Genomic DNA, 14,879 nt, shown 5'->3' on the forward strand with positions numbered 1-14,879 from the left:
GGCAGCTTCCCTGAATAAAGATCCTGGTTTGGAGGAGGAGTCAGTTCAGTTTGTACAGACAGTCTGTGAGCGAGGACAGACAGGAAAGGAGCAGAGGAGAGATTCAGGGCTCAAGGAGGCTGCGAATAGGCCTCCGAGGAGTCAGTTCACAGAGACCGGGTACCTGGAGCCCGAGGCTAGAGTGAAACTATAGGACACTCAGCAGAACCGGAGGGCATAAGATCATACAAACATTGCCCAAATTACGCCTGTGACACAGCAGCCTCCTGGAGCCTGGAGTCACTGTGTAGAGACCCCAGAAAGTACGGCTCAAGCTGCCTGCCATTCAGGTACCTGTCCCAAGACAGGAGAAAGAACTGAAAGAATTAGGACCTTGTTTGGAACAATTCAGGCAGCAAGGGACTTTAGCAAGCGCAGAGTGGAACGCTCCTAACCTAACTTGCCAAGGGGATCCCGCTTGTTTATGGGCTGCCTGGACTCCTATGTACCTGTTGCCGGTGCCCTGGACTGTGGCCTGCCAACTACAGTGAACCAGATAAAGACTTACAACTTGTGTCCTTTACTCATTTACCAGAAACCGTCATCACCACCATTCACCTTAGGACCCCTGGGGACCCCGCTTCACCTGTGGGAAGTGTACCATCAGTGCTCCAATAACACCCCCCAGAGGACCCCTTTAACACAGCATCGGTCCCACTATTGACCGAACACCACAGGTGGCATCACGACAGACTTATAAACACTTTTCCCTTAAAAGACCGTCCCCTTAATTGGGCGCCCAGGGCCACAGACTGGGTCGCAGCCACCGTGACTTCCCCTTTAATACCAGACCCTGTACTGACTGAGTACCCCGCTGCCCTGGTGGGCGATTCATAAATGTTCTGAACCTGAGCCCCATCGATATGACGAGGCATCTGACTTCCGAACATGAGGTGCAGTGGACTACACACCTTAAAAACCATGACAGATCTGAGCCTCCTCCTGCTCCCTCTTCTGCTGCAGTCTCAGCCTCTTTCTCCCGCTCAGGATCAACAGGGCCACCTGCCTCCCTGCATTTAGAGGATGTGACAACATCACCACCACCACCACCAGTGTCAATGAGCATCTCCACACCTTCCCTTGGAAGTGTTCAGCTTTCCATCCCTCAAATCCTCGAGAGAAAGAGGAAACACCAACTTAGCCACCCATGAGCCATAATCCTGAATGACAGCATTTCAAAATTCTTGGTCTTGGAAATGCTGCCATTCCGGCTTTTCCAGTCATCATCCCTGCCCTGCACAAACATGTTGCAGACCAAATCAAGCGTGCACTGCCCAACGCCATCAGTGGCACTGTCCACATAACCACCGATACATGAACCACTAAGCTCTCTTCTTGATTTTTTCACTTGCTTCTTCGTACTTTCTTCCTTCTTTTCTTCCTTTTCACTCTTCCCTCTCCTTGTCTTTCTGCCTCCTACTTTCCCTTCGTTCACTTCCTTCCATCTTCTCACCATGCTAATTTCCTCTTCCTCCACTTACTTCTTTCCCCTCTACCTTCCTCCTCTCTCTGTTCTTTCCTTGCTTTCTCCCTGCCCCTGGCCTCTTTTCCTCCTCCTCCTCTCTTCACCTCTGGTTTCTTCTGTCTACTCTTTTTTCCTTTACCTTCTCCACTTTCTCTCCCTCTGTTTTTATCCCCTCTCTCTGATCCTCCTTTCCGCCTTCTCTCTGTCCTTCTATTTCTTCCTCCTCTCCTTCCCTTCTATCTTCTCTCTCTTCCTTCTTATCTCTGTATAAATATAAGGATCTATTTTCTCTCTTCAATCTGACACCATTCATGCATCTACCTATTATTTGAGGTTGCGAAGGATAAAAATAGCCTAAAAAATACCAGCAGCCGCTAGAAACACCTCTGCCTCCAGTCACCTGCTCAGTGCCTTTTGTCGCCGAATATTACTTTTCTTTCAGAGGCATTTTGCCTGATTTATTACAATGAGTGAGAAGTCACATCCAACTCACAGCAGCCATTACTTGGGATGTCATCAATTTTATGAACTCCGGCTTTATGAGACATGGAAGCAACTGTGTGGCTGTAATTTGACTGTAAGACAGCAGTGTGTGATCACAAATCACTGCCAGGCGGAGAAGCTGCTATAACCTCTGTATAATCACATAATCCGGCCATGGGGCCACCTGGGGCTAAATCCCTCACACATCTATAATGGTGAAACCCACACTATAACCCCTGAAGGTGCATTAATAATAGGATGTGACCCTTATACATGCATGGCTCACTGACACATCCTGCAACATCGCTGTGTTCTAAGTCACCAGATAGATATGTAGATCTCACGATTCAATCCAAACAAAATTCTGTCAAAAGCGCCCAAAAAGAAGTTTAATTTGCTCTGAGGTGTCTACAGACCACAATCTATAATAAATGGAGGACTGGAAGGTCTTAAAAAAAATAATATAGAATTACTGCATAAGTGTAAGCAGAAGGACCGGGCTGGGAGTACCTTCCATGTTCCGGGTCGGGAATTGTTGGGGCTGTCTCACCTGTTGTCCGGGGAAAAGCTTAAAGAACCGGACCAGCCTTTGCACTTGGCAGCAGGGGGTGTGTTTGAGGATAAAAAGAGAAAGCGCTCGCGGAAACAGGCAGACTCGGAGGGAACAGACAGCGCGCAGCAGGGGGAGGTGGGTGCTCCATCCTCCGAGCACCGTAGCAGCGCAGGCCGGCGCTTGTGTATCCCCGCTGTCACCCGCAGAGACTGTGAGTAGAGATTTGCTGTGCGCATGTTGGCCCCCGCAAAGCAAAGGGCCAGATGCCCCGGGCCCGTGACTGCTGTTCGCGTACCGTCTGAGAAGCACATGGTGTGTGACTGTGAACTGTACCCTGACCTCCCGGTGCATATTTGTCGGGCGTTGGGCCCCAACAGCGCTGTGATCAGTGCCTTACCCCTCACCACAGCTACCCCTGGGCTAAGGATCCCGCAGAGGGCATCAGAGAATAACTGCTGCCGCCATTGTCTTCAGGACTACATCGGATCAACTCTGCGCTGACCGTTGTTGGCGCCATCGCTTGTTTTGTGAACTCTACAATTTGGAAGTCATTTGAACGGATAAGGTGCACCTTAAGAACTTTTACTGCTATGTTAAACCGGCATTACCCCCACCCAGCATATCCTCTATTTCATATTACCCACATTACCCCTGTTGAACTGTTTTATCTTCCTGCGTGGAGTACATCCCTGTTAAAATAAATACGTTAACCCTTGCTCTGTCTCCAGTCCATCACTGCATCCCTCAACCTGCTCACATATTTACCTTTCCTGTAGCCACTGTCTGATAGGGCATGACATGCATCACCCCAAGTGATCACTTCAGCAACGGACGATACAAAGACTTTAGAGAGCAAGTTGAAAAACTGCTGGGAAGAAGGAGTGCCAGGACAAGTAAGGGTCGAGCCTAGGACAGGTGAGTATAATCTTTCAAAAGAAATCGGTAAGATGTCAAGAAGCTGGCCTCCATTTTCTATATTCATGTGAGTCGAATCCTGACCTCCAAGTTTCACAGGAAACTTGGTATGGAAGGCCCTGACCAGGCGATCGTTGGGCAGGAGCCCAGAATCTCTTCTCCGGTCTGTAACCTCTCCAATGAATAAGGTACTGCAGGAAATTACGGACTTTCCAAGAATCAACAATCGTTTGCACTTCAAACTCCAAACTGTCATTGACAAAAACCAGTGGAGGCGGAAAAGAATGAGACAAAACCGAAGGGACAAACTCTTGTAACAGTGGTTTATGAAATACATTCGGAATGCGGAAAGATGCAGGGAGTTTTAATCTGAAAGCCACTGGGTTAACTACCTCCAAATCTCATATGCACCAATAATTTTAGGACCCAACTTCACTGATGGCACTTTCAATTTAATATATTTGGGAGATTCCCATACTTCCATATATATTATCACCAACCTTGAATATGGGGCCCCTTGAATGTTTCCTTTTCTCCTTACGCTTCTGGCGACGTTGCGCCACCCCAATATTCTTCTGAACCTCCCTCCAGATATCCGCAAGTTTCTGTATAGCAACTTCTACTCCAGGACAACCAGAACTCATCTTCGAGAATTCACCAAAATGAGGATGAAAGCCATAATTACAAACAAAGGTGAGGTTTCAGTAGACTGGTTAACCCGATTGCTAAAGGCAAGAGGTAAGAATGAGGACCAGTCCTGCTGCTGAGCTGCATCAAAACACCCTAGAATTTGTTCCAACAACTGATTTGTCCTCTGTCTGACCATTGGTTTCAGGATGGTAAGCAGAGGAAAATGACAAATCAATCCCCAGTTTCTTACAACATGCCCTCCAGAATTTGGAGACAAACTGCACCCCCCTATCGGATGCAATGTTCAAAGGAATCCCATGCAATCTCACCAAATGATTGATAAATTACCTGGAAAGTGTCTCCTCATTAGGAAACCCCAATAACGGAACAAAGTGAGCTTGTTTACTGAATCGGTCAACTACCAGTCAAATAACTGTTTTCCCACTAGATGAAGGCAAATCCATACAAAAATCCATGTACAAATGAGTCCACAGTGTTTCTGGAATAGGCTATAAAGCCAATTTCCCGGCTGGCTGGTTATGAAAAACTTTAGCATCTCACATGCAGATACAAACCCTTAGTATCGTTAAGCATGAATGGCCAACAAAAGAGTCTACATATAGATTTTTGTGTAGCAGTGACCCCGGTGTGACTAATCAAGATGGAGTCATGAAACTCTTGCAACAGATGAAATCTTAGATACACGGGAACAAATAATTTAGATCCAAGAGTAGAGGAAGGAGCCAATGACTTTACTTGATGAATCTCAGCCTGCAATTCCGAGGACACCATAGAAATTACTACTGGATATCCTGGGGAATAATGGAGGAAGGAAGCTCTGGAGGAAAAACTGAATCATCGTTGTGTAACATTCTTAGACCCCGGCCTGAAGGTGATTGAAAAATTGAATCTGGCCAGAGTGAAGAGTTCCCACTCTAAGTGTGCATTCCACCGTTACCAGCTGGACAAAGTTTTGGAATAAATGTGTCTTGTCAATAACGACAATCGGAATGGGTCTTTCTTGTCTAACTGTCTCCAATCCTAATTTAAGAACCAGTCCAGAATCAATAAAGTTTGTGGCAGACCCACAGTCAATGAAAACAAGTGCAGATAACCACAGCTTCTCAAAACATAGTTCCACATTCAACAGTACTTTATCTGAGGAGTAAAAAGGGTACCTGGAAGCCTGGGTGAATTCTTTGATTATCACACTGACTTGGGCTTTTCCAGACAGCTTATTTTCTTGAGGGCGAATTGGGTGGTCCTTAAGTTAATGCCCAGCGAGACCACAAAAGAGACAGAGTCTGAGATTGTGCCGACGTTTCCTCTTCACGGGCCAAGAGCTGGCTGCTCCAACCTTCATTGGTTCCGTCTCCGGTAAGGAAGCAGACTCGAGAAGAATGACTGAAACCACCTGTCACTCATAACGTCTCCCGAATTCTACAATCCGTACTTTGAGTCATGGCCGCCCCCAAAGTACAGGGTGAAGTATGCAAAACCAAAGCGTCCTTAAGAGTATCTGTAAGGCCACAGTGAAACTGATACTTGAGAGCAGCATCTTTCCACAGAACCTCAGAGGACAATTGAACTCCGAACTATAAACCTAAGCGGTGCGGCCCTCCTGCGTCAGGATCATGATCTTCACCTCCATGACCTGGACCCTGTCAGGTTCATCATAGATCATCCCTAAGGCATCAAAAAAGGTGTCAACAGAAGACAGTTTTGGGGCTAGTGGGGACAAATAGAATGCCCAAGTCTGAGGACCCTCACGCAATAGGGACATTATACCACCTTCTGAGACTTATCACCAGAAGACCAGGATAGTAGAGTAAAAAATATTTTACAGCTCTCTCTGAATACCCTAAACTGATCCTTCTCACAGAGAAATCTTTTCAGGAAGTGGCGGTCAATTGAACGTCAGCGTGTTCAGAAGACATAATTACAGAGTTTTCGGGTAGCACCCGGAGTACTAAACTGACCCTGCAGATGGGACTGTGGTGATTCAAGCCTCTGGTGATCCCTGGTCAGATCCTGAGCCATTTGGGTCAAATTCGTCAACTGGTCACAGAGTGCACGAACTCAATCCATTGGTGAGGGAAAAAAAAAGTGCATGATCAGACGTAATGTGACGCTAGACAGAGAAGTTAGACTTTCCGGGGTCAGTACCAAGAGAGCACATAGAAAACCAAGGAAAAGACAAACACAAAAGTCAGGTCACGATCCGGGGTCAAAATACCAGGAGATAGCGAATCAAAGCAAAAGGAAAAGACAAGTCAGATCACGGTCCAAGAGTCAGGCAGTGGAAGATCAGAATTCAGATTAACAGAATCAGACAAACTCTCACCAGGAAACACAAACTACATCTGGCAGGGATAAAAGGCAAACAGCTCAGTTAAACAGCTGTAGCAATCTCCAGAACAGAGAACACCTGAAGAAAGTCCCGCACCTCCTAGGTTAGACATCCGAGCTGTCAGTCACAGTGCTGACTACTCAGCTTGCCCATCACAATATTGGACAGTCGAGCTGTCAATCAAAACACTTACAACTCGGCATGACCCAGTTTCCATTGGACAGTAAAACAATCACTCACTGAGTGGAGGAATCTTGGCAGTACGCAGCCAAATGTGCACGGGGGTAAGTTGTGTATATTTGGGAGGAGAAACTACATCACCAGCCAGTAAAAAAAACTATACCGCCCAATAGTTCTGGATCTAGTGGGACGTATCCAGATTTGAAAATCTGTCCCGGAATGTTTGGGGCAATTTCGCATCATTATGTGTGGGTAGGCCATTAATCCATCTGAGCACTTCTTTCCTTGACTGGACAGTCACAAATTACATTTTGGTTTTTGTCCTGATGAAGAGGTCATGTGGAACCTTGAAACGCGTTGACTTTTAAAACCTGTAATATTAAACTTTTGGGATTTTACCTCTTCCTTGAGTGCTTTCAGTAGCACAAGTAAAATACACCTCCGGCTTGCACACAAATTACATTTGACAACTAATTGAGAAGATACAGAGAGACAATTACCTACTGATGGCTTTGTGGCCTCGGTACCAGGAGGAGATGTTGAGCCTTAAAAGAAAGACATACATTGTTAGTATTGGATGAGTGGTGTGCAGCATTACATATTTGCTAATAATTTTTCTGCTTTGTACCTGGCTCTTTCCCCCATCTTGATCCTCATCGCGATTAACAAAAATGTTTTGGTTCGTGGGTGCAACTAGTAAAGGCAGGACTCCATATCAAACATTTGCAGCTCTTTGTATCAGTTGGCTTCACACGTCCAACATTCATGGTCCGAGTATAGACGGAAACGTTTAAACCGGCCGCACTCTCCTACACCAAACTCAAGTCCCTCAGTCATTTATTGATCTGTGTGGTCAGGAGACGCACAGCCGGTCCCAACATTTATGCTGAGTGACCTACCTCAGATCAGAATCTAAAATGTATCAGACTTTAGAGGAGACCCCTAAATTATTAAAACTCCAACATTTAAAAGACCCCACATCAGTAACTTAGATATCAGAATTAAGACTCCAGACAAGAAACCAAAAAATTTAAATCTTAGACTGGACTCCTAAATCAATTAAACCACAAAATAATTTCTGAATCCAAAATGAATTTCATTCCAAATTAAATCCTAAAAATAATATTACCCTTAATAAATTAGACTCCAGATCATACCCCAAAATAAATTTAGACCCTGGATCAAGTCTAAAAAATATTTAGACCTAAGAGTAAACTCCAACATTAACTAAAACCCCACCCAAGTTTATCAGACACTAGGTCAGACAGTAAAATAAGTTTACACCCTAGACCAGACCCCAAAATTAATCAGACCTAAAATTAAGTTGGTTGTCCAAAAATACCAAAACTTCTAATGTCTCCGACTTTGACATTTTCCTGTTCTTTGTCTTTCTCTATTTCTTGAGATATTTCCAGCACTGAAATTACATTGTCGCATCCTGAAACTCAAAATGACTACACAGCAGTACAGCGACTGTATATAATGGAGATGATTATTACATCAACTCCCGCTGCAGGAATTACAATATGATTGTCCCCACGAGTAGCTGGTGCCATACCCCACAGCGCCACCTATAGGCACCTGCTCTCTTGTGCTTTTGAAGGATATTAAAATATAACTTTTAATCATAATTTAGAAAATACAATGCAAGAAAAGATAATACAAAAGACAAACACCAACTGTGGTAATAAAAGACTTAGGGACACAGTTAAGTCCCTATTCACAGTCTAACTCTTCCCCTAGTTACAGCGGAGGTTGGCACGCTAAACTGATGCAGATGGTGCACCCACTCGTCGGTGGCTATCTCTTCTAGCCCTATTAATCCCTACCAGAGGGAGAGAAAAGAGTTAAAATATAAAGTGCTTAAGCCATCATTAGAAACCAACAGATAATCAGTTTATCATATGACACTTCAATGGGGAAGGAGTGATAGATTGTATCAGACCATCAATGAAATCAGACAGGTATATGTAGAAGGTCAGGATACTTTGCTCCAAAATAGGAGAATATTGAAAATAATCGTATGCAGAGCTTTATGTAAAACCTCTTGTCTGACCCTATTCACATTCTCATTCTTTCCCCTACATTGCTGCGGAGGTTGGCACCCTAGACCTGAGCACATCATTCTTTTGGCCCTATTAGGCCCTAACAAAGGGAGGGAACAGAGTTATGTTATATAAAGTGCTAGTGCCAACATAATTAGACGTATCTAATAACCTATATACCATATGATACTTCTACAGAAGTGATGAATCAGGTAATATGAACAGAGCATAATGCCTGATACTAAACTTATCAGAACTGCCATTTGATGAAGCCCCTTTGGATACTAGAGGGTATGTGCTCTCAGAGATTGTCTCAGATCCTTTGAACACTAGAGGGTATGTTCCCTCAAAGATGGTCTCAGACCTTATGGACACTAGAGGGTATATGCCCTCAAAGATGGTCTCAGACCTTTTGGACACTAGAGTGTATGTGCCCTCAAATATGGTCTCAGACCATTTGGACACTAGAGGGTATATGCCCTCAAAGATGTCTCAGACCTTTTGGACACTATGTGTATGTGCCCTCAAATATGGTCTCAGACCTTTTGGACACTAGAGGGTATGTGCCCTCAAACATGGTCTCAGACCTTTTGGACACTAGAGGGTATGTGCCCTCAAAGATGGTCTAAGACCTTTTGGACACTAGAGGGCATGTGCCCTCAAAAATGGTCTCAGACCTTTTGGACACTAGAGGGTATTTGCCCTCAGAGATGGTCTCAGACCCTTTGGATACTACAGTGTATGTACATTCAGAGATGGTCTCAAGACCCTCAGCTGTCTGACCCATTTCATGTATTTTCTAATCCGAATTGTGGTCTGATGTTTCTTATCACTCCTTCCCCATAGAAGTTTCATAAGGTATATAGGCTATCTGATACGTCTAATTAGGTTGGCACTAGCACTTTATATCCTATAGCGCTATTCCCTCCCTTTGTTAGGGCTTAATAGGGCCAGAAGGGAGAACTGCCGACAAGTGGGGGCACCGTCTACGCAGGTCTAGGGCGCCAACCTCTGCAGCAAGGTAGGGGAAAAAATGAGAATGTGAATAGGGTCAGACAAGAGGTTTTATGTAAAGCTCTGCAGGTGATTATTTTCAATATTTCAATACTCTCCTATTTTGGGGAAAAGTATCTTGACCTTGCACATATACCTGTTAGATTTCATTGCCGGTCTGATACACTCTATCACTACTTCCCTTTTGAAGTGTCATATGATAAACTGATTATCTGTTGGTTTGTAATGATGGCATTAGCACTTTATATTTTAACTCTGTTCCCTCCCTCTGATAGCGATTAACAGGGCTAGAAGGGACAGCCGCTGATGAGTGGGTGCGCCATCTGCGCAGGTTTAGGGTGCCAACCTCCGCTGTTAGGTACAACCTCCGCTGTAAAGTAGGGGATGAGTTAGAGTCTGAATAGGGACTTAACTGTGTCCCCGAGTCTTTTATCACCACAGTTGGTGTTTGGCTTTTGTATTATTATCTTTTCTTGTATTGTATTTTCTAAATTATGATTAAAAGTTATATTTTAAGTATTTTTCAAAAGTACAAAGAACACGGTGAATAGGTTTCAATAGTCTGTAGTTTTATATTATTTATTTTTTGGGAGAGCAGCTCATTGGTGACCCTGGATATTACTCACTGGGAAGGTCAGCGGTCACCTCCTCTGCAGATGGCTGGGCCGCCACGTCATTTAGCGGGGAGTTCATTTCTCCTGTAGATTATGAAAATTATTTAAACTTGTCATCATTAATGTTCATGCTCACATGAAAAAAAACAAATCTTATTACTTTTTAATTGTAAGAATTAATTATATGTAAATTTGTCGTTCCCATCATTTTAAGCGTGTAGATTTTGTTGCGGAATTCGTGCCAAAAACACTGTGTGTACATAACCCGAGAGTAAAAACTTAGTAAAAGAACCTCACTTTCAGGTATTGAAGTTGCCTCAAAGAAATGATAAAATATACGAAGAAGTGTTTTCCATGTTAAACTTAATTAATGACATAAAAAGTAAATAAATAAAAGTTTTCTGTTGTTATATTTAAATGCATGTTTTTTGGGGTACAATTATTTTTGCAATTTAGGTTTTATAAAAAATGTGCAGCTTTTATTGACCTTTGCACTTTGTATTGCTGATTGCAGAATTAACTGAAGAAAGTTAACTGAGAATCTGTCATTAATCTAGTTCTGACGGGAGAATTTTTGGCTCTGAGGGGAATGTGCACACTGACACTGCTGAGTTTTTGTAATGGAAACTAAGTGGTGACTAAGTTTTTGAGAAGTTTTTTAAATTAGGATTTGGAAAGTTTCCGCTCAATTTCTTATCTAAAACTCCTCAAACCACATACCCTTATCTGCCTTCTTCTGATCATTCTCTCAGCTGATTTTTTTAAAACATAAAAGCTGTAATTTTGTTGAGAAATCAGATGAGGATATCAGAAAAACAAAGATCTACCAGAACGAATTCACTAATGTATTCTCAGTTAACTCGTTCTACAGCTTGCAATAGAAAGTGCAACACAAAGGCTAAACAAGGCAAACAGTGCAACGTTTTTTAATTGCAAAAATGATTTATAGCCTTTTCTGAACAATTTTTATTCATTTATTTTTTTAAATAAATGCATATGTATCAGGCTAAAAATAATTTTTGCAATTGAATTTAAGTAAAAATCTAGCGCTGTTTGTCTTCTACAGCCTCTGTGTTGTAGCCTCTTTTGCTGGCTGCAGAATAAGTTAAATGGGAATCCATCAGTGAACTCAGTTTGACAATCTTATGGGAGAGTTTGTAACTCTATTATTTGTCTTTTTCTGAGCTCCTCCTAGTTGATTTATGACCACATCAAAGTTGAGTGTGATAAGTTGAACCAACTCCAGGGATGTCTATATGACTGAAAGCCGGCGGCTTCTGGGCAGAATAATAAAGTTTGTTCTCTCGGTAGCCGTACTCTCGGTAAGGAGCCCCAACACCTTCCCAATGCTATTAATCTGCAGATTAACCCTATAACTGCATGTTAATAGAAATTGGGGTCAAGACAGGTTTCCTTTAAGGACTCTTGCCCTCATAGCAGTAGGCCAGTAGGCTGTAGTAGAATGAGTGTTGGTGTCTCCTGGCTCTTTTTTTCAGCCACGATACACTTGATTTGGGTAACTTATAGGGAACTTGTCAACTGCATTTTTTGTAGGCTCTGCACTTAAATTTTAAGTAGTTTGGTGACAAGATTAGGGTCGATGGACCCCCTTTATCTTTGGCACTGGTGTAATGCCCATACATTCAGATAATTGTCATTTGTATATGTTTTTCAAACGGACAGATTTGATGGACCTTAATGTTGACAAGATGGGTTTCACAAGCTCTCCAGGAATAGTTATTGATGGACGTGTACTTCATCCTTCTCTTTCCCCACCTTCAGTGCTCACTAGAAGGGTCTTCAGACCTCTCAAGGAATAGGTACTGATAAACATGGACACTTGCTCTGCCTCCGTGTCAACTAGATGGTTATTCTGACCTCTAAAGGAAAGGACATCAATGGGCATACCTTATCCTTCTCTTAACCTACCCACAATGTTCACTCAGAGTTTCTTCAGAACACTCAAAGCATAGGTATTGATGAGCATACCCTAAACTTTACCCTTTCTCATCCTAAATGTTCACTCATAGCTTCTTTAGACCATCAAGGAATGAGTGAACCTCTACGTATACTTTCCCACTCTCATTGCTCACTAGAAGGGTCTCCAGACTTTTCAAGGAACGAGTATTGATGCATGTACCCTCATTTTTATTCTTACCCTCCTTTATTTTTGACCTCTCAGGGAATGAGCATTAATGAATATTTTTGTCCTTTTCCTTCATATAACTCAATGTTCACTCAAAGATTCTTCAGACCATCCAATGACTTGGCATTGAGGAACGTGCATGCTACTTTCTCCTTCCTTGCCCTCAATGTTGACTGGATGGTCTCTAAAATTGCCAGCATAGATGGACATACCCTCACATATATACTTTACCACCCTCATTGTTCACTAGATGGGTCTTCAGACTTCTTAAGGAACAATGACTGATGGATGTACCCTAATTTTTCTTCTTAGTCAACTGCAATGTCCAGCCTCTTAGGCAATCAGCATTGATGGACGTACCATTGTCCTTGTCCTTCTCATTCATAACCTTCAGTGTTCACTTGATGGCCCTTTACCCCTTAAGGAGCCACTTTAGAAGCCATTGATGGTGTGGCTTCATCCATCTCCATCAAGTCCTAATTTCTTCTTTTCCCCTCTGCCCTTCATTTTTAGATAGTTCTCACCAGTGGTCCAGATACTTTTCCTCCACTGAGGGTAAAATCCCTCAACTTTGCTCTATGTAGCCATCTTCTACCAAATATTTTTTGACTGTCTAATGTCCTTTTTTGGGTCTTTTAAAAGGTCCTACACCTCAAAGGGTCGACAATGTAAAACTTTCTTACATCCTGTAAAGTGGTGCCAGTACAGGTTCACTAATGGGCAATGGACGTACCTTCTTGAGTGGCTCCATACATTGTATCCACACTTCTATTCTGTTGTACTAAAAAAAATATATATATATATATATATATATATATATATATATATATATAAAAACAAGTTAATGAATTAATGAGTCAGTACAAGCTAAGACACAGAGAAAAATCTTACACACATGATATTACACCTCGTTAATATAAAATGCAAATCAGATACGGCCACCCTCTCCTCCCCCACATCGTGGGATGAAAGACTTCACAGCATCTTCTCCTTTACACTTACATCTGGCATTCTCACAAGGCAATTATAATTATAGATGAGATATGCCATGTCTAAGTATATCCTTTGGTACATATCACAATTCCCCCCCACTGATCCGCATGAATCACTGCCTGCAAGGTACAACGCGCCGTAGAATTGCATCTTCAGGAGGTACCGACAGCTGGTCTGAACTTGTAGGAAGCCCAAGAGCTATTGAGGTTGAAATTAGTACAAGCCCAAAGGCCAAAAAGTTGCAAAGTAGGAAAAGTTCTGAATAACAAATGTGGGAGGAAAACTAAACAGGTGCTGATGTAGTAATCCCATCGACCAGGGAATTAAGATGATTCATGAAGACAGTTCTGGGAATTGTGACATATTGAGGACAATGAGGAGCAGTCACTCGTATGTGGAGCAGTAATGATAAGTGTAATGGTGTATCGAGGAGTGTGTTCTCCATCTTCCAGAAATGTGTCATACACTAGTTATCTATATACTGTAGATACAGTGTGTGTTTGTGTGTGTGTACATGTATGTATAGCTGGATGTCATTCCAAGAAAGGTTTGTGGTTCTCAGTTTGTGGCTTCACAATTCCCAAATTAGTCTTTGTTCAGGGAGACATAAAATCTAAGTTTGTTTTTTTGTAAATCGTAACTTGATAACTTTATAATAATGTTGTATAATAATAAGAGTCATGGCGTACTGATCACTAACAGGGAAATTGAAACTTGTGACAATAAAACAATAATTTACCTACACTGGGGGTGCAGGATAACGACACTGACACTGGGGGTACAGGATAATGACACTGACACTGGGGGTACAGGATAATGACACTGACACTGGGGGTACAGGATAATGACACTGACACTGGGGGTACAGGATAATGACACTGACACTGGGGGTACAGGATAATGACACTGACACTGGGGTACAGGATAATGACACTGACACTGGGGGTACAGGATAATGACACTGACACTCGGGGTACAGGATAATGACACTGACACTGGGGGTACAGGATAATGACACTGACACTGGGGGTACAGGATAATGACACTGACACTGGGGGTACAGGATAATGACACTGACACTGGGGGTACAGGATAATGACACTGACACTCGGGGTACAGGATAATGACACTGACACTCGGGGTACAGGATAATGACACTGACACTGGGGGTACAGGATAATGACACTGACACTCGGGGTACAGGATAATGACACTGACACTCGGGGTACAGGATAATGACACTGACACTCGGGGTACAGGATAGTGACACTGACACTCGGGGTACAGGATAATGACACTGACACGGGGGTACAGGATAATGACACTGACACTCGGGGTACAGGATAATGACACTGACACTCGGGGTACAGGATAATGACACTGACACTCGGGGTACAGGATAATGACACTAACACTCGGGGTACAGGATAGTGACACTGACACTCGGGGTGC

General features: G+C 43.0%; 1 protein-coding gene across 2 annotated transcripts in view; it reads right to left on the reverse strand.

The window, feature by feature from the left end:
* The window catches only part of OC90 (otoconin 90), a 123,265-nt gene that overhangs the window by 27,705 nt on the left and 80,681 nt on the right, over positions 1 to 14,879 (reverse strand). For both annotated transcript variants that reach the window (XM_077271249.1, XM_077271250.1), the window contains 3 exons: positions 13,168 to 13,215; positions 10,301 to 10,372; positions 7,116 to 7,160 (listed from right to left, as the gene is read on the reverse strand). In XM_077271249.1, coding sequence (XP_077127364.1) covers positions 7,116 to 7,160; positions 10,301 to 10,372; positions 13,168 to 13,215 — 165 coding nt within the window. The remainder of the gene's footprint in view (positions 1 to 7,115; positions 7,161 to 10,300; positions 10,373 to 13,167; positions 13,216 to 14,879) is intronic.

The sequence above is a fragment of the Ranitomeya variabilis genome, chromosome 6 (genome assembly GCF_051348905.1).
Source record: "Ranitomeya variabilis isolate aRanVar5 chromosome 6, aRanVar5.hap1, whole genome shotgun sequence".
In the NCBI taxonomy this organism is placed as follows: Eukaryota; Metazoa; Chordata; class Amphibia; order Anura; family Dendrobatidae; genus Ranitomeya; species Ranitomeya variabilis.